Below are 21,453 nucleotides of genomic sequence, written 5' to 3' on the forward strand. Positions count from 1 at the left end.
TCGATGGGTCATGCCGTATGTCATGGTTGATATCACTTTCGGTTTTAGAATTTCTTTTTGACCAGCAAAAGGAAGAGGGGTGTTAGGCACCATGCTTCCAATAACGTGGTTGATGTTCTTCTCATCGCTGCCTCTGATTTCCTCAGTAACTGTGTCCACAAAGTATGGAAAACTCGAAGGTCTTATTGCTTCATACACCAATTTCGCCGACTCTTTCAAATTCAACTCCATCAACAAGTTTCTTGGCGTTCCATTCGCCGCTCCACCGATTGGAAATCTCAAGCTAAGAGCACCACAACCGCCGAAGAAATGGGAATCTGAGATCCGCTCGGCTAAAAAGCATGGGAGCGCTTGCATACAGCCCAGACGTTATGATTTTTTTTTAATCGTTACAATTACAACATCTCTTGAACAGCGAGGATTGTTTGTAACTTGATGTCTACACTCCGAACATCAGCTTGCTTAATAACCCGTGATGGTTTACATTCATAGTGGGGCTTACGAAGTTGGTACCTCAATCGCATTTCCGAGCGATGTTTTGGCTCTACAGGGTCTGGTAGTTGTTGTGATTCAGTATCGTCTCGGTCCATTTGGTTTCTTAACCACTGGTGATTCTGCGGCTCCTGGAAATCTGGGAATGTTGGATCAGGTGGAAGCACTGAAGTGGGTGAAGGACAACTTTGAGAATTTTGGCGGGAATTCCAAGAGAGTGACCATATTTGGAGAAAGTGCTGGCGGATCAAGTGTGAGCCTCCATCTGATGTCGCCCCTATCCAGTGAAGGACTTTTCCACCAGGCGATTGCAGAGAGTGGCGTAGATCTTTGCCCCTGGGCGATTCAGTCAGTCTCGTATGGCATCCGATTTGCTAAAGAGCTAGCTCAAAGACTGGACTGTACTTTAAGCGATCACAACGCAATGGTTGACTGCATCCGCAAAGCGAAAGGCACGCGCATTCAGGAAACGACTGACGAAATAATCTTTAAGCTCTATGACTATTTTCGTTGGTCACCAGTTGTGGATAACAATTCTCTTCGTGATACCCCCAGGAATCTGAGAAAAAACGGAGATTTTAGGCAATTATTTTTGATGATTAGTTTTAACAGCCAAGAGGGTGCAACCTTTATTAACAAATTAGCACGCTCGTCTTTTGGCAAGATGGCGGAGAGTGTGGAACACGGAGTGAATCCAGCTTATTTTAAAGCTTTCTTAACAAAGCTTGCGCACGGTCGAAACGATAGGTGAGTAAACATTTCAGTGGGCTGGTGAGAAGGCAAGGAATGAATGAAGCGGAGATGGGCACAGTGATTTGGTGGGGTAGGTAGGTTAGGTGACCCATTGAGCAACTAGGCTGATATCCAGGGGTTCCCTCGTTCAATTCCTTTTTCTGTTTAGCGACTGGAGTTTTCTCCCTGTAGACTCGACTCTTAATTGGACACATTGAACTACAAGGTCTCCCTTCTGCAAGGGTCTTATTGGGGTTAACCGTCAGCCGTCAAAGCTATCCACCCATTGAGAACCTATTCTACCGGCTGGAGGTCTAATCCTACTAAGTTCAAAATGAAATATTAAATGCTCGGTCTCTCTGCCACCTGGTACCATCACCACCTCTTGCCAGTAAATAATGGGCTTTTATTTTTATATCATTTTAATTTATCTATTAATCAGGTTTCAAATTGACTCCCAAGCCCACTAAGATCCCTCCGTGACAACCCTTCCCTTTGTTATTAATATCAGTTCAACATGTTCAGTTTGATGCATGCCATTTGCAATTACTATAATACTGTATTTATTCTCAGATAACGGATGACGGTTCTTCTGTTAATTTATAGGCAAATTGACAGTCGTGTTTTACAACATCCCATTAACATTATTCGGGGATTTCCTTTCGAATTAAATTTGTAGCTCAACTTCTACCTTCATTCAAGAGAGACCCTTAAGGCAAGAGACGAAATGAACCTTCCCTTCCTATTTCATAGAGAACGATATAAGGACACTTGATATCACCTTGCCCTGCTGTGACATTCCTGTAAGCGTGCGTTTAGAGGCCAAAGTTAATGATCTGGCTCCAGTTAAAAATCCAATTGTGGATAAATAAGTCTTTCCCAGTACCAGATGAACTGTAATCTCTTTTTCACATTTGTTTTGCAATGATGATTTTAAAAAAAATCTATTGGATAAATGCTTACCTTAGTATCTTAGCAACGCAGGGCCCAAAACGGGTTTAGAGCTCCAGGCCTCAAGTAACCTGCGATCAGGCGTTCTTTTTTTCGAGGAGCGCGAAAGTGTGGCAGCGCGAGAGTTGGCGGTAGGGGGAAGGGAAGAAAAAGGCGCAACGTGCCTTGTTGGCTATCTATTGCGTGCTCTTGGCATAATTAGTGACCTGTAAATTCTATTACGACTACGAATACGAGATTTGACTTGAAGCTGTTACCGATGTACTAAAAAGATAGAAAGAGTTACATTTTAGGGCCGAGTTGTTCGAAAGCCGATTAACGCTAATCCACGATTAAAAGTTAACCGAGGTTTTAATCTCGCTCATTAAAAATGGTTTTAGAGACTGGTTTCGAGCTAAAGGTAAAGAAAAGTCTTAGGCAAGACTTAGGGACAAAAATCTTTTGGACGAATCCTTATTGATTAGTAAATATACTTGAATCTAAGTTCACGTTAACCCAGGATTAGCTTAATCGGGCTTTGAACAACTGGGCCCTGGAAGCTTCATTTTACTCTTTATGAGCGACGAACCGTGACGAAGTTATTTTGAGTGATAATAGCGAAGCCCTTTCGTGAGTCCAAAAGACGAAATCCCCAACGCTATTTTCACAAAAACGCGTATAAAAATGACGGCAGCTATCTCTTTTTCCCGCCAAAACGACACTGGTTCACTCCCGTGCGCTCTTTGTTTATTGACAGAACTCGTAGTCATAATTAGCCAATTTTTTAATGTTTACTGTTTCCGGAGAAAATACTGGTAAGTGTTTGGAGGGTTTTTCACGATAAACCCATAGCCTTTTAGCATCGTTAATTCTCATCTGGTCTTCAAAAATCAGTTCATGAACTTTGAGCCTGTGCTGAAAGAGGCTGTAGCTAGTCTCTTTTTTCGACCTATGCGTAACAGTTTTCTGGGAAACTGGAACATCTGAACGATCAGGTATGGCACATATCCATGAGTTTTTGACCGTCAAGGAAGGAATGACATTGATCTGTCATTTTTGTTGAGCATTGTATCCTATTTTAATGATAAATAATATCCTGTTATTATACAAATTTGAGTTAATTACAAGGATTTGTCTCACTGAAAAAAATCCTATCTTTACACTGTAAAAAATATATCTTTCACATGTGAATATAACGACGAAAGATAGTCAAAAATTTTCGGATTTCTCCTCGAAAATCTTCGGCAGTCTTCAGGAATCTTCGGAAGTCTTCGGAAATCTTTCGAAATGATCATGATCGGGAATCCTCGGGAAATGGCTAAGTACTTCTTGGTTTACCAAACAAAATAATATTGGCCTTTTTGGAGCCGTTTTTTTTTTCTTTCTGGCTAGTGTTAAAATGTCTAAAATTTAACTGTTTCATGTTACAGAAGCAAAAAAATAAGTGTTTAGTGATATCGAGGTACTCCCAATCAGATCCCCATAATTCGTGCTGGTAGTAAAATGAATCCAAATTTTATTGCTAAACATTCCACGGGCGACGTATGACTTAGGCCTGACCTGAATATCCATAACTTTTAATGATATCTGATCTTTAGGAAAGAAGCCGCTGACCTAATCGCGGACGCCTTGGAGTTCATGTACACCCCATGGCCAGACAACAATGATAGGTATGCATTAAGAAGCCAGCTGGTAGACCCCAACGGTGATTACCTCTTCTTTGCAGCTGGTTACGAGGTCGCTGATATTCAGACCCATATTCACAGCAAAGTGGCTCCAGTGTATATGTATGAGTTCGCACACCGTCCAACAAATGCTAGTCTTTCTCCCGAATGGATGCATATGGGTGTGATTCATTTTGATAACTGCCCGTTTGACTTTGGAATCCCGCTTCTTCCCACCCTTCCTTCAAAGTATGGTGAGGCAGACCGAAACGTTAGTTTGTTTATCATGAAAATCTACGCAGACTTTGCCAAGTCCGGCAATCCTACTCCTCAACCAGTCAGCGGTGTTAAATGGGAGAAGTTCAACTCAAGCTACAAGGCTGACACGAAACCCAAGGTAGCGTCGTCATTTTATCCTCGTAGAATGGCTTTCTGGAATGATTATTACCCCAACTTGGCGAAGATAAACTCTGATACCAAGACAAATGTGGTCAGTAGTGGTAAGACTGACGTTGCCATGGGAATGCTTGTTGAGATTTTACTGACTCGCTTTCATGTTCGTCATGTTTAAAACAATCCTTGCGTCACATTGCCAATGGAATACTTTTGTAATGACCTTTTAAACCACGCCGTAATCGGACAAATTAAAACAGAAACCAGTAAAAATTATGAAAATTATGACGTAAATTTTCCTGAATTTCGATTTAATTGTCCGTTATTTTTAAGCTATTCTCTATCACTGAGTTTAATTATTCAAAAGTTCTTACCAAGTTAAAATGTTTCAAACACGTGTGCTACTGACAAGACGATGAAAACTGTTAGAAAAAGCTTTGTAAATCCTGGAAGATGAACAAACCAAAGAACACTGAAAGAAATAAAAGAATTCAGTTTATAAGAAACTCAATACTATTTTCTATATATTATGTGTCAAGCGATGGTGAAGGTGACCTAAGCTAAGTTAGACTGCAAGCAGTCCCTTTCTGGTTAGTCGAGATGGTGTGCTCATAGCGCGAGACTCCCCAAGCCCCCTTCCGCTCATTCGCTCTAGTTTTTTTTTTTTCGCGCTCGGCTATCTCGCGCGACCTCTCGACTATCCAGAAAGGGACTGCTTGCAGTCTAAAGCTAAGTGCTTCTATAATACGGTAATCGTTCGCCTTGCAGGCACCTCGATGTTTTGGACAACCTGTCATCACGGACGGAAGCTGAAGTCCGGGGTGAGGAAGAAGTACTGAAACTAGTTTGCTATTACAAACAACAAATCGTGGTCTCGAACGTCCCGAAGATATCCGCTATGTAAAGGGAGTGACATGTGCACTGCGTTCCCGATGGAACACCAAGAGTAACTGGTTTGCTGGATCTTGGAGACACCTTTTGTTTATCAGACATTTTTTTTAGAAAAAATATTATATACGCCAGGTTTAAAGATAGACAGCTCTACTCTAGACGAGTATACTGTGATATTGAAACCAATACAAAAAAAAAACCCAATCCCCACACAGAAACCTATACTTAACAAAGAAAACCAGCATCCATATTAAAATCCATAGGATGAGAGATCACTTAAGTTATGAAGAGAGACCATTAACCATATAGAAACCTATATGTGTTGGGAACGCAGATACAACACTAGCACACTAGTCACTCTCCATCTCGATTTAGCTTCTTTTAATGGTCACAGTTAAATTCACTCCTTATGTCTCGGTATCTCGTCAACTTAGATCACAAAAGCTTAGAAGATTCCTATAACTACGCTCTTACGGAGGTTGCTAAGGTAACACGATTGACGTCAATGCTATATGATCATGAATATCTCATGTAACGCTAACTGATTGTCACGCGCTAAATATTTCCACTGATATGAAGAGTGACCAGAACCAAAAAAAAACGTATATGAAGGGCCTCTAGTACCCATATAGAAGCCTATGTGAAGGGCGTCTAGTACCCATATAGAAGCTTATATGTAGGAAGATCTGTTACCATACAGAGACCTAACACGGAGACTATAAGAGGAAACAACAGTACGTTGGCTTGATATTCTACTTCTTCACTGATCTAAAGACGTCTCCTTTTCGTGTCTTATGTGCTCGGTGATTCACGGGGAGCTTTTCACTGATTTAAAAATCGCATAATCATCAGTCAATAAAACGCTTTTGTGCAATTAAATTTGGTTGTATCGCTAATAATAAGATTCAAAATATTAATAACTAAACTGAAAAATCGAAAAGTAGTTGTTTAGTAATAAAAGTTACCGCCGATCGATAAGATAAACATCTGCTTCAGGAAATCTTACCGCGGTCATGTTTGATATACCTACCGAATCAGTTAAACGTGGGGTTAATAACAAGCGGACAATTATAAAATTAGTTCTTACTTTAAATTTCCCGAGGGAAAATTTACGAGAAATGAAGTAGGTAATCCAAGTGAAGAGGTATAAATTTATAACCTCAGGCAAAGATAGGGTGCCCTGGTAAAAAGATGGGCTATTATGGAATTAACTCAAGAGTATTTAGCTTTAACAAAAAGTTTAATTGACTATGGACTGAAAAGTTAGAGTTCGGCCATATCACATGATGGTCCGTCATGATTTTAATAAATTGAGATAGAGAGAGAGATATATATGGAAACTGACAAAATATATCAGAATTGAGGGCAAGGACAAACACTCCATTTACAGGTGAACATTGAGGGCGGATCTAGGGTTACAAGACTAAAAAAAAATCATGGTGGTAAGTTTATCTTAATTTACGTAGACTTATGATTTGTCTGATATTTTAGGTCAAATACGCAGAAGACAGCTGGTAGGTGAAAACGGCAAAAAGTTACACAAAATTTCATATTATGGCAATTTACAGCGCTCATTTTCAATAAACAAATGTACACGGTGAATTATTTCGGTGTTTAGACCCTTCATTGAATACGTCTTTTTTTCGTGCTCTCGTTTTTTTTTTTTTTAATACCCATTAAAGAGGAAGTATCATGGGTTTTTTGATATCTTTTGTTAAAAATGATGAAATAAGACCTTCAATCACCTGGCAAATAATTCTAGAATGACGAGAGGAACGAAATCAACTCAATTCTTGAGAGAAACAACTTGTGATCTGTTCTAACGCATTTTGGAAACAAAAGCGCGAGAACTTGAAAAACATTAGCCTAATATTTTTCAAGTTTTAATCCAAACCGGCCTACTCTGTCTCTGGCCAGAGGCACTAATCGACAATTTTATTGCACTGGGGTGATGATTTTTAACAAACTTGACAATTATTTCGTTGTTTCTATTGACAGTCAAACATTTTTTGGTTGGTTTTGAAATGACAGCAAATTTTCGTGATACTTCCCCTTTAAGCCTTAATATTTAGAACGTTCATTTCTTGAACTGAGAAAACAAGAAAATCTTTTTAGCAAATCACTTGACATTTTCAAGAGAAAACCTTTTAAGACGAACATGCACTTCTCCCTGGTAGTCTCATGTTTTCAACATATGGGAAAATAATGTTTTAGTATATATTAAAGTATATATATTTCAGAGTTAATTAAGTTCTCTAAAATCATTTTGACCTTTCTCAGGCCAAGTGTTCTTATATTTTCCGGTAAGATGTCTTTTATCTGGCGTGATCTTCACAAGTAGGTGGCGCCGCACACACAACGTGCCTGTTATCAAATATGGGATAATAACGAAGCGTGTCTAAGCGGTTTTAGTAATACTCTAAATATGATCACGAAACTATGACGCAACGTTGAATAAAAATTTTACACGGCATTGCAACCATACGGTTTTTCAAGTTTTTTTCTCTCACAGTTACGGCACTTAAAAAGTTGTATTGCTTCTGTTATAAGGCAAAAATAGTAACTGATACCTTCACTACATGTACTCACCTTTCGAGCCAAGATATTAATTAATCGAAAATTAACGTTCGCCAGGTGCAAATCAACTGCGTCGACATAATGCATGATCAAAGAAAATTAAACTAGAAATATAATATACCTAAAAAGCCGTGAAACTACAACGCTTATAAAATCTAAAGAGCCTATAGTACATAGCTAGGACAGCTACAAGTGTGTTGTTATATGCAGTGATAAAAGCGAAAACTCACAAGCTAAACCAAACTGCCACGATTTTTGCTGTAATCTATTTTTCACTATGGGGCACTATGAAGGTTTAAAATATAACATATGATTGTCGATCTGCCGTGTCGTCGATCGTTGTACTGAGTCATCAGTTGAAAGTTATTATATTAATCTTGGAGTGTTTGGTCTTGTCGGTCCGATATCAGCAGCTGATCATCATGGCTTACCATCCAATAGTCAAAACTAGTATCAACTGGGAAGATGAGGTTATAGTTTACACCAACATGTCACCTATTATAGAAGGATTTTGCCTTGAATTGTGCTTGTGTTAAATTAATCCCTATTACCCAAGCTTTGCCAGCCTAAAAGCGCGTCTTTACTGTTAGTAGATACTAAACGGTGAGTTTACAGACTGAGCGTAACACAACCAGTTATTAAACAATGACAACAAGTCTCTTCTGATTTCTCACTTCAAAGCTTGGTTTAAGATTGATTTCAGTGATACCACTTTTAATTCTAACCTAAGCTTTTTTTTAGTAAATTTCTCCAAGTGCTAGTTCGTAGGAACACTGATAAATGTTTTTTTTTTGCTACTGATTAGATAATAACGGCAAAGATTAGTCTTATCCTTTAATCCCTACGCCGCATTGCTAAGTTTCCTTATTTCCGCCGGTACACCTTTCTTTACAAGGCCACAACCTTAAGGAAAACAGTCGATACTATTGTACTCGGACAGAGCCCACCATTAAAAAAAAAACAACAACAACTAAACGATGGGCTCTTTTTGTCACGCCATAAAAGCGTCGAAAGCATTGAATGAATGAAGTTAAGTAATTGACATGTTATAGATGATAACTAAATAAAGAACCAGTCCAAGCCTAAGGTCTATGCGGTATTCCGTACTCGAGTTATTTGGGAAAATGCTCCACACAAATTTCTAGAGCTCAATGTGGAGACGCCATATTTGTGTCCCTCTGAGGGGCACAAATATGACGGCCGGAAATGGGACAAAAAACATCTGGAGATCAGTTTTGCCAGAAAAGAAGTTTGCTTTCCCTTGTGAACCTTGGAATATTTAGATAAACATTTCCCCTTAAACTTAAATTGTGTAGAATGCTGAAAATCACTCAGATTCATTTTAAGATATGGAACAGCACTGTCACTGCCGTCCTCCTCATGTCAAGTACGATGAAAAAGGACTCAAGATATCGAGCTAAGAAAATGTAAAAAGATGTATTTCAAGTTCAAGGTAATCTTCCCTTGAATGAGGTTTTTAGAATTTAGTGACGTCACGTCGAACCAAGAATACAGTTTAACTGGATGAAGTGGACCCTCATTGCATTTCCCACCGTCACTACTACAAGTTGAAACCGAGAAAAAAAGATTCAAACTGACAGTCCTCTTCTGTACTGACCATACAAACTTTATTTACAAATCTTTTAGCCTGTTCAAGTTTTCATATCACCCGTACGCGTAAAAAGACTGCATGTGTGATCACTTGCGCATACGTTTGGGCCGTTTCCTCATATGGCCTGGACCCTGCTGTTTCGTTTCGCCCCTAAGCTGCCTAAGGCTTTCGTCCTAGTAGAGGTTGGCAAAACTTGTCATTTGGCATGACGTATGCAAATTAGTTAAGGTGACTCGGTACGGCCATGCTGGAAAACTTTCCACCACCGATATGGGAACAATTCATACTGATAGCAATTTATCTTCACTGGTACCAGACAATAAAGAAGGGCAAGAACAAAAGTTCTGTGCTTGAAAAAAATTATTGAAATTTTTGTTAGTTGCATGTGCAAATAAACAATATATTTTACTAGTGCCCAGTCCTCCCCATACAAATCTTTGAGTTTTTCGTACCTTTAGTTTGAGTTAACTTAAAGTTGCCAAGCGTAGAAATGATACACGTAATATTCTTAACAGTACAAAGCTCGTGGCGGCCTTAAGGAAGTCAGAAAGAGTTCCCATTTTGCTGTAAAGAATTTAGAGCTAAAAATAACCATGAAATGTCACGTGGCAAGATATGACCTTGATTTAATCCTTTCATTTTCTATAAAGTGCATTGCATCTAGTAGATCCTTAAGTGAGTTTGCTAATAAAGTTGCACCACCTCCCCCAAGTTTTCAAGAAAGGAATGTAGGCTTAGGCCTTAATTCATCTGAGTCCCAGTTCCATTTTCCCTCGAGTATGGTTGGTGAACATCTCTGGTGATGAAAGTCTGGAGGAGTCTTGAGCTCAGATTCTACGCGTTTACACTGAAAAAAAATCAATTTCTTCATTCTCCACGGGTATTTTAAGAGCTCACAAGATGAACAGCTCCCACTTGGCTTGATAGTTCAGTTGGTGGAGCTGTGCCATCTAGCAGGGGTCATGGGTTTGAGATCTCGAGTGATAATCAGAAAGCCTACTAACCGACTGTGTAAACTGAGAGATGTTTGTTTAAGGTTCAACTGAATACACGTGCTTAAAAGCTTTCATTTGAACATAAAACTCACCAGTATATATCTATCAGTTTCAGGCGGTTCAAATGATTAACCGAAAAAAAGTGTTCATTTACAGGACTCAAAATTTGTCTCTCTAGGTGAGACGTTCAGTTAACCGTTCAATTTCATTTCGCGGTAGTATGGTTATATTTATGTCTATTGTGATATGGAGTGAACGAGCAGGGATGTTATTCAATGAATTGCAAATCTGAACGTTTACCCAACCCGGTGTGAGAGGATTGATTGATACTAATTCAGCGGACAACGTGGGCGGGAAAAGCCCGCCAAATAGCTGTAATTAATGGCGTCTGACTGTTCCGCTTCAGTGACGTCACGCAAATCACTAAACGAGTAAATAACTGCGGTTACCAAACGTTGTCAAATTAGATTGACTGCAACAGGAAAGGGTCAATTGATGAATGACTTGATACTGTCGACTGGAGGCTTATCAGGCTATGCGATAACACAACCGACATAGTTTAGTCCTAACAAACTTGTACCACAAAAGCTTCTGACTTGTGCTGCACTCAAGGGTTTCTGTCGTCAACGAACTCTACATACAATCACAGCAAGCACATTCCAGTGTTCGTATACAAATGTCCAAGGTAGATTGCTGTTAACTTTTACGTACGATTCCAAGAATCTTTCTTCGTTGGCCAAGCCATGAACGGCTACCGTCGGCAATCATTTTGCGGTTTCGCTCCTTCCTTGGAGAGGAAAAAAGATGAGCGTTTTGGCCACGTGAAGCAACGAAAATACTCCGTGGTCAGTCAAACGCGTAAAATAAACACAGCGCCAAATGAAACTGATCAGGGAGGACTGAGAAGGGCCTTCTCTCTGCCAGACTGCAAAGAAATAGCAAGAATGCTCTCAAAGAAACCATCGTGTAGCAAAGCAATATTTTCTGATGCACCACCTCAGGGCAGCATGAAGCGAACCAGAAGTGTTTCTTTCGCGCCTGAGGTTGTCTTGTTTGTGGCAGTAGCTGACAACGACGTTGCTGAACTAAGAAAAATCATGCAAAAAGATGACATCGACATCAATCACCAGAGCCCTTCTGGGTTGACAGCTTTGCATTACGCTGCTGCTGAGGGGAGCTATGAGTGTATGCAGCTCTTGTTAGATAGCGGAGCAGAAGTGGAGCTGGTCGACTCGCAAGGGTGTTCCGCGTTGGACTTCGCGGTGCGTGGAGGACATTTCGATTGTGCGTCGTGCCTAATCAAAGCAGGGGCTGAGATCAAAAAGATTATCAATGGATTGAACTAGAGAAGCTTGACGGTAGGGACAAGGACATCTTTAGGACGCTGCGTGTTAATTGTTCACAACTTAAATCCCTTTCTCTCATCGTTGGAGGAGATCTAAAAATAAATCTCTTCCACTCGATGCACGTTTGACCTCTCTGACATTTTAAAATTGTCATTCATGGAAATGATCAGTGGAATACCACGGATGTGTTGAACTAGAGAAGTTGGACGGTAGGAACGTAGACATCTTTAGGACACTGAATGTTAATTTTTTCACAGCTTAATCCCTTACTCTCATCATTGAAAGAGATCTGAAAAATATATCAATCTCTTCCACCCATCCACATATAAATTCTCTGACACTCTCATTTAAGGGATTGATGGAACACTAAGGATGTTTGCTTCACGGGTTTTGCTTACTCCAGAAACATCTTTGAGCAGTGGTTTCCACTTCGTCAATACATAGTCTTTTTCTCTTCTCCCTCAAGTTTATATGCATTCCAGTTTTAAAAGTGGCTCAGATAAGTGACATGCTTTTGTGTGTGGTAAAAGCCCCGCTTGACATTCCTGGTATGCCTAAATTGCCATCTGGTCAGATAATGAGACATTTATTAGTGAAGAGAAAACGATTTGCGAGAACAAGGAGTGTGGTTAATCTAAATCTCCCGTTAAAAGAGCCGCTCCGAGAACCATTTGAACGCTGCTTATGTTGATTGTAGTCATATGCGGGGTCTTCTTTAAGCAGAAAGGTCAGATTTTAATGGCTCACACATCTTCTGGATCAGCAAATATTTGCAGTATGTCAACTGCAATAAATAGAGTTGAACCTTTCTAGAGATAGTTACTTGTCCGCTTATTTGCACAAACCTTTGTGCCAAGATTAAACACCGTCAAACCAAAACAAACTCAAGTTAGATCTTGAGCAATTCTTTTGTGATCATTAATAGGCCAATGCATTAGCGTTTGGCTGAACTAACCTCTTCAGGGCGAAAACAAACGCAATTGTTTGAGACCTTTGGGCCAGAGGAAATGAATGAAAGTAATCCATCATTTAAAAGATGCTGTGTCAACTATCTCGTCTTTAATGGTTAGACCATTAGCCATGAAAAGATTCGTATTGTGTACTTTGTTTCAGATGATGGTTTTCGTCCCTAATTGTTTCTTAGGAATGAAAATAGAATATTTTCTGCTTAATGTGACACAAAATTTATTCATGGTAAAGTGATTCTAGGAAGAGTTGATGGTGCCAGAAAAACCGTGTTGACTTGTTGTTGCGCGCGGCTCGTGAAATTCGATGAATAAAGAATCATAGGATCTGAGTTAGTTTGTTGATCCGAAAAGACAATAGCTTTTATCTAAAAAGAATGGTGTATGAGAGTAATTAAATTTCAAAACAAGAATAATTATAAGTTATTGCGAAAGAACGCTTTCTTTCGAAAAAGTCAATCTCAGCTTACGAAATATTTTCTTGAGCCCAATAGATAACTCATAGTTGTTTATTTTTTTTAACATCCTTGTTCCTATCTACATTAGTGCTGACTTTTCAATGGGTCTGTGTACCGAAGTGTGTATTTAAATAAAATACCTTTTTTGCTGTTTGCAGAAATTTAATGTTCTATGGCGCAGAATCATAGGATATCGAAAGTGAAAGAAGGTGCAACATGGAACTGAAAGTATTTTATTCGTCATATTTCTTTACTGATAAAGCGTGATTATGATAACACTATATCGTTTTACATCCTGAATTACCGGAATAGCGGGGAATGTTATTGTTCATTGCAATAGCAAAAAAATAAATCACGAAGTACACGTTTAGTCGAAATATGGCCGCTCTGGTGTCCATGGTTTACCGTTGGACGTGAAAATAAAGTAAATGTTTATAGAAAAATCAAGGGTACTAGAACTTATCTACGCTAACGAAGGTTGAAAATATTTAGAAATCCTCTTAGAAATGTTTTTTACACATGTTGAGGTAAAGAAAATATTTGTGCTAAGAAGATCCATGAAGAAGGCGAAAATCCGTAATAATAATATTTATCAACGAGGAGAGGAGACAAGTTTAATTGGCAAGATTCGGTAAATATTACCCTCTCCCTCAACTTCTCTAATCCTTGAGCCCCGATGGATGAGTGAAACTCTAAAGCCATCTATTGCCATGAGTGGATTCACTATCGCAATGGTTTTTATTCAGTTTTTCTGACTAAAATTGTAAAATGTTTTCTTTGAAGTGAAAAAGAAAAGCAAAAGCGAAACAATAACAAAAAACTCATTGGGCGTTCCTCTTGTTGTTGGTCCAAAACACCCAGCTCAGCTCAGCACTGCACGTTTCAAGATATGTTATCATTGGCAGAGAACATGTCGACTAAATGTGTCTTTGTTGTTATATTTCTCATTAAACTTCTTCAGTGGCGGTCGCCTTTGAGGGCTTCGAATCGGGGAATGCACTTCAACGTTTTCTCAGCGGGCTTCTAGATGCATGTCTTTGTTAGTCTTGTGATAACAGATCGGAAAAGCCTTCTCTTTGCGTAGACCGATGGTATGTAATATGCCTATCACATCCATAACACTACCTAATTGACTAATTAGGCAGATAATAAATGAGTTAACTAATCAATTAACCTAACTATCTATTTTTTGAATATTTTAAAGCGTATTAGCTATCGAGTACATTTCGATAAGCTTTGTAGTCGCAAAAAGGGTTATTTACCGGTACCTGTATTAAATCCTGCAAATTAAACAGCCTGTGGAATGCGACTTGACGATGCTCTTATTTTATCGCTGTCCAACACAATGCTCTCTACCACGCTCAACTCCGTTCAGTTTTCTTGGCACTGTGTTAGCGAGACTCAAGAGTAGATACTGGCAGCAATTATCTTCACAAACTCTCTAGCTGAGAAACACTTCCTAAGTTTTCTCCCGTCCGTCGGATATAAAATTGAGTTTTGGTCGTTTCGTAAAAAGATTTTGGCTTCGAGTACTTGTTGTAATTGGATTTTTTCCGCTCTTGAAGTTAAACGTATTTTGCAAAGTGACTCCATGCTGAACAAAATAGATGACTTTTCCGACACTTGCACGGTTCTTTTAAAACCTTGCCTAGGGGCATCAATGAGCCCGACACGTACAAAAGTGCCTGAAGCATAACCATTTCTTTTCTGAAAGGGCTGTGAATGTCTTAATATTTTCCTAAGTTAAAGTATTTTTACCTTACAGTATGGAGCGTATGTTCCTTTACGTGTGAAAGGTTCAACAAATTAGACGATTTCATCAGCTTAGTTTATAAATGCGGTTAGCGTCGAACTCTAGTAATTATCTCGGCGCTTAAACAGCTGCTTATTTTGTGACCTCAAAAACACCCTCTAGGTTGAACCCGGGCTGTTAATTTGCCTTCAAGGAAGATGTTAGCCAAAAACCTCTTTTTGGAATGAAAAGCATGTGATTTAAATAGCAGCTTTTTAACTGCACACTCAATCAATATTTTCCAACTTCGATCTCCCTGTTGCTATCTCATAAACTAACCATTTTACTCTAGATCACTTCTGCCTCCTTGTCCATCAATCGATTGCGAACTTGAATTTAATCTCAATGACAATTATTTGCATGATAATTTAGCCATTTTTTGATAAAGATAAAGAACGTTGAGGTCATGCGAATTTATTGCATTGGATCGGAGAACTGAGTGCGTTCCTATGTTTCAGTCAGGCGATACGCCATTTAAATACCTTTGCAATTCAATTGCATTCAATTAAAAAGTAAATTTGTGTTGTATACGAGAAGAAGATGGAAAATCTATTAAGGTGGGTCACAGGTGAATCATCTCCAGCAATTAGTGAAGAAGAAGGGAAAAAATAACAATGAAAAAAGAGTCGGTGCCAATAAAGACAGATAAGAAACGAAATGGTAACTCAGCTTTGATGATCGAGCCACAAACGAATGGTTGGCAAGCTGTTTCAAGTTCCTTGATATTGCTGAGTATGTAGGTCTTTAATTATATGCAGCTCCCAATGTTTCGTAAGAACTGATCGGAAAAATAACACTGGATAGGTTTTAGGTTTCTCAGTTCATGTCGATATATAGAAAGTCACTTCCTTCATCAATCCGTTCCCGAATCTTAAATTGATAGAAAATCTAAAAGATTTAACAAAAACAAAGTTTAAGCTGTGAGTAAAGACACTGAATCAACATCGTTAAAGTTATTAAAAACAGATTTCTGAGAATAGCGATCAATTTCTCGAGCCGGCTTAACTCTTATTTATTCATCGACTTTCACCGCGAAGATGATTTTATTTTTAGACCTCCTCTGGGAAGCTTGTTCTTTGCCGAAGACATTATCATTAACGTTTCCATATTTATTTAGTTTTTCACTTAACATTACGAATGAAATTAATTAAACGGACAAGAGAGAATCACATTTGTAAAGCGTACACGTAGCTTTTTCTTACAGTAGGTGAAGGGGTTTAGTTTCTAAACTGGGGTGCTGCGTCGTTCGTTGGAGAGTACTGGAAACGAATGTTTTGTCTAAACTGGGTAAAGAAAGAAATGACAAGGACGCATCTAAACCAGTCGCTCGACACTTAAAATAATCTACCTAACCACTCTTACAAACACATGGCAATTTGCACATGGCATCTCAGTCTCTTCATCATGGTAACACAGAAAGCCGCAAGACTTTAAAACAAAAATTCATCTTCCAAATCGGCACTCTTAATCCCCATGGAATCAACGAGCGCTTTTCATTTGACTGATTTATTCTTGTTTTCCACATTACCATGCTCCCACCAATAGCGTAACTCCACTGCTCACTATAAAAACACACTGATATAGCCCACAATTCCTTGATTCAGCACTCGAATCTCTTTACGATGGCCACTGATTAGTAATCAACTCTTTTGATGAACCAAACATTCGTTTTTATCTTACAATGGTACAACTAGTTGCTTATGCAGCACAATGAACAAAAAAAAAACATTCTCAATCACGGATTTTAGGTTTATTAAACCTAGCCTTTATTCAGACTGAAATTTTAACTAAAAACTTCAAGGCTAATGCTATTATAATGAAGCAGTGTATGGCAGATCAAAAAACAAAAATGTTTTCTTTGAAATACGCGACATCAACCAATAAGGTCGCATGGCGTGGAATCTACGTCACGATTTCCAAACGGCGTTCACCGAGATCTTCCATATTGTATTTCTTGTCAAGCTTATTCCCAGACTCCAGAAAACCACAAAAAAAATGACCAAAAAGTGATTAGGAGTTAAAATTATCACACATGTAAAAGAAATCGTGAGTAGTTAAGTTTACATGAAACTGAACCAAAAATTACTGATTCTGTAAAGCTGCTTGGATGATTACCATGGTAAAAGTCACTTATTAAGATCCAAAATATTTGCAATCTGGGGCGCTTTCTATCTAGTCAAACGTTCCAGTATGAGCGGGTTTCGAAAGATTTATGGCTCTGAACGAAACAACATTTTCCGATTTCCGGCCCCACACGATTGAACTTATGTTCATCTGAACAAACCACAATTGTGATTAGATATTCCCGAAGGTCAAAGAAAATTTCGATTTGATCATTAAATGATCGTTAATAAACTCAAACAACGGAGCCGGCTTACCAAATTGCCGCCTATTTATCTTCCTTGGCCACGACGGCTGATAAATCGTGCCGGGAAATAGAAGGATTTCATGAACTAACTTGAATTTCCGCCTAAGTCCTATTTTTAAACCATCTAACAATTCTTGAATAGAAATTAACCTTGTGTGCCATGGTACTCTATGGAGTAAACTGTTTAGAATGTGAAGTTGTAACTGACACCTCGTTAAACCGACAGAATATCTGTTTCTTAAGCTGCGATCGATAACCCAATGTCATGGACAGTCCCGACTTAACTAAAGCTGATTACAACAAAACTAACCCTCCCCCCCCCCCTTACTCCTACTTACAATGCCACGTTTACCTAACGGGCACTGAATTAGGACGAATTATTGGTATCTTGACAATTTCCTTGTTTTCGTTTGACCATTAGCTATACCGACTTTCGCTGTATGCATGTCTCTGCGGCTTTGGAATCATATTGTCTCCGTTGTAACTGATACTAAAATAGAACCAAACTCCCATCATTGACCCCAAGGAACCGCATAAGAAGACAAATGAAACGCCAATAAAAACGTACAACAGGTCACTCTCGTAAATTAGTTTATAGAATATCGCATTTTATCATAGTCAGTTTCTGTTGTTTTAAGGTTACCGTATACCTTTAGGGGTGTCTCGCGTCCGGTTTAAACTATAGATACCTAAACCCCGTGACATCTGGCTATCAAACTGTACCAAGAATTTAAAAATAAAATGAATTGTCGAATCTTTAGCGCTGTTTTCTCGAATCAATTTGTTCACTCCAAGCGCTCAAACTCAAAGAGGATTTGTTCGTTTACCTTCAAATTTGGACAGTAGCTAGTTAACCTATACAAACAACAAAAACGTGTCTGCGAAATTTTATTTCGAAATATTTTTTCTCCGGGAGCGATTTTTGTTCAATCACTCCACATTTTTTTAATCTTATTTCGAAAATGTTCTGTCACTTTTCACTGCAATTGAATTTGGCAAAACGCAGACATGTACACGTTTTTTTAGCGCTTTGGGTCCGGAAACTGAGGAGCAAATTAAATTAGCGAAAAACAAAATTCACTTTGACTTGAAGCTTTCAAAAGGTGATTCGGAGGTCGTGAAAAATTCGACAAATCATTTTGTTTCAAAATTCTTGATATAGTTTGATAGCCAGCTCTATAAGCTTTAATATGATATAGGGGTTTAGGTATTTACAGTTTAAACCGGACACGCTACATCGCTTGGACGAGAGACACCTCTAAAGGTATACAGTAACCTTAAACTTTTGTCAGAAAGGAATGGCGAACGGCGTCATGCAAAATGACTCTCAAAATTATGAAATCAAAAATGCTATGTGTTATGCTGGATTCGGGTCGGTTCTTTAAGCTCTTGTGAAAAATGAAAAAGTGAAAAAGATTAGTAAAGATCAGTTTGCTGCGTTCCTGTCATCATCCAAACAAGATCCGGAAACAGACGTCCACACAATAATACATGATAATAGTCCCAGAGCCACGAAAGAGGCTGTACCTGCTAGTGCTTCTCCTCTGCTCTTTGGAACAATAAAAATCTAGAAGCTTCCATTTGGGTTATCCGTTTACAAACGCATGCTCGAAAGTTAACTTTTTTTCAGTCCTAGTTCCCTCGTCATCCAGTGGTATCGGCTAACCTCGTTACCGATCCCAGGTGCTTTCCTCTTCAGACCCAGGGACTGAACGAGGTTGTGGTACCGGCAAGGGGCTTGGGGCTCGGTTGCTCTACCCATTGAGCTACTCGGACTTAGGGCGCTGTTACACTAGGCAATTTTTCTTGCAGCTTGTCTTGTTATTTTTTCCGACACAAGATGCTAGAATCGTTGCCAAGTGTAGCATGCTCTGAAATGAACATGCCTCGCAATCTTTTTGTTGCCGCAAGCGTTGCGTGAAGTCAGTTCTACTTCTCACAACGATAACTGCAACAAAAATGTTGCGAGACATGTTTATTTCAGGGCATGTTACACCAGGCAACGATCCGTGCAACCTGTGTCGCAACGGCGCAACGAAATTGCGAGAAAAAAACTTAAGAAAAAATGCCTAGTGTAACAGCGCCTTTAGGAGGACTGACTCCAACCTGGCTCCCAGTAGCTCAGTAGTAGAGCGTCCAACCGATGCGTCGATTCCCTTGGTTGACTTTATCTTATATCCCATGCTCTTGTCAAAATGATTTCCCCTATCTTTCAGCATCAATGGTTTTTCGATGTGAACTGCACGGAACAAACGAAGATACGTTTTACTGTGTCTACCTATGGTCGAGTAATTAGTTCATGATCATTTATGAATGACATCATCGCAGGCTTCGAGGCAAATCGACTCATCGACATTCAAATGCTAGCAGTATGCAAGACGTTTGACACATGAACCTAGTTTAATGGTAGTGGCCTTCGCAGCTCTCACCTGCTCCCACCAGTCTCTTGTAGCTCAGTGGTAGGTTTGACTCCTGTTGGGAGAACACGGATTTCAGTCTTATTCCAAGCGTGTCACTGACTGAAAAAATACATCTATCATCTATTAGAATGTCGTAAATGTGATAAAATTGTTCATCTTCAGACTCAGAGACAACTCTTGATCTGATGTCACACCAGCCACAAAAAAAAAAAGCAGAACATATACTTGAAAAAAACAAAAACAAATAAAGGCATCACGAGAAAAAAAACAATAGCCTTGCAACTCCATTAAAAGTCAGCCACCTCGTATACATGGACACTTTGTTATCGTACGTAAACAAGAGATTTTAATCTTCTTTTGTCACCATATATACTTTTTTACTTACAAAAGGGCTCCTAATTTAAACAAAGAAGACATTCATTCTGCAACTTAACGAGACACCAAGGACATCACGGGAAAATATAACCTCTCACACAGTCGTTTTTCGGGGAGGAGAGTAATACGAGTCCCTTAAAAGTGATTGCATTTAAGGGTAATAGTCGGCCACCCCACCCTCTGTATACGGTCACCTTGTCATACCACGCGCGCGATTTGTTCATGCCGCAGAACAAAAGATCGTGTCGTCACTTATAAATAAAAAAAATAATAAAACAACAACAATAATAATAATAATAATAATAATAATAATAATAATAATAATAATAATTATCATCATCATCATCATCATCATCATCATCATCAGTTTAATGACGTAACTTGCTGGTTCGTACTGATTTAAAGAGCCAAAGTTACAATACAATGCATCAAGCAATGTCAGAGTCTGGAAGAGAGAGTGTACTAATCTAGAAAATGCGAAAAAAATGTTTTACTCCTGCGTTAGTCGCTTAATTTAATTTGAGATAAATGAGTCAAAATATTATATGCTTTTGGATGCAACTCCACTGACGAATTAACAGAATAATCCCGCTCGCCATGCTCTGGAATACACAGGGAGCAGAGTTCCCTTCAATCTTCCTAGACTGATTTGAGAAGATTTAAGGAAATTCTAGTCGCAGGGCTCTACAAGGATCCATGAGAACTCTCCTCCCAGGGTAACTTAAGCCAATGATACACGGTTCAACATTTGTTGAGCAGCAAATGTTGCTACTGCTGTTCAACAAATTAAATGTTAAACAGTGTACCATGAGCTGTTGAAGTATGCCATTCAACATGTTTAACGGTATAGAGTTTGGCTCTATTCCGTTCAACAAGTTGCCACTTGTTGAACGACGTCAACCAATCGTTTTAGAGTTCGTTGTTATATGGCTTGCTGTAAATATCCAACATTGCGGCAGAAGAGGGTCAAGAGGCTGTTTTCGAATGGAACTTTGAGAATACCACTAAACTCATCACTCTTTATGAGAAGTTTCCCTGTCTGTATGATGTGAGATCGAAGGACAACAAAAACCGAGATGCTAGAGATAAAGCAATGGCAGAGAAACTGAGACATTCAGGTTTCTGACTTCTTCCAACAGGGTGTAGTATGCCCCAAAATAGGTTCAATTTTTTAGCTATTCTCGAGTCCAAATTTTTCGCTTTTTCACCCTTTTTGTTCACGTCTCATAATTACAGCGACAACGCTCGCAGCGCAAAGCGATAACAACATTTCTTCGTCCGCCATTTCAATGTTCGCGCCAAAATGCGCAGTTATTGCTCAACAGAAGTTGAATGAGTATTCAATAAGCTTCAACAACGTTTCAACTAGTCGCACCATCGTTCAACATTTGTTGCTCAACATATGTTGAACCGTGTATCATTAGCTTTAGACTTTTTCTTTCC

The 21,453-nt window shown here is 39.0% G+C and overlaps 2 protein-coding genes and 1 pseudogene across 2 annotated transcripts in view; all 3 read left to right on the forward strand.

Annotated features, from left to right (window-relative positions):
- Positions 1–21,453, forward strand: part of LOC146481557 (inactive pancreatic lipase-related protein 1-like) — a 102,207-nt gene that overhangs the window by 59,582 nt on the left and 21,172 nt on the right. The window lies entirely within an intron of this gene.
- LOC146481559 (neuroligin-4, Y-linked-like) lies at positions 72–4,702 on the forward strand (annotated as a pseudogene).
- Positions 9,797–15,705, forward strand: LOC146481560 (uncharacterized). The gene is made up of 2 exons (XM_085108392.1): positions 9,797–11,644; positions 13,214–15,705. The coding sequence occupies exon 1, from the start codon at positions 11,030–11,032 to the stop codon at positions 11,630–11,632; it is 603 nt and encodes a 200-aa protein (XP_084964518.1). The 5' UTR covers positions 9,797–11,029; the 3' UTR covers positions 11,633–11,644; positions 13,214–15,705.

The sequence above is a fragment of the Pavona decussata genome, unplaced genomic scaffold (assembly GCF_977016875.1).
Source record: "Pavona decussata unplaced genomic scaffold, jaPavDecu1.1 SCAFFOLD_49, whole genome shotgun sequence".
NCBI lineage: Eukaryota > Metazoa > Cnidaria > Anthozoa > Scleractinia > Agariciidae > Pavona > Pavona decussata.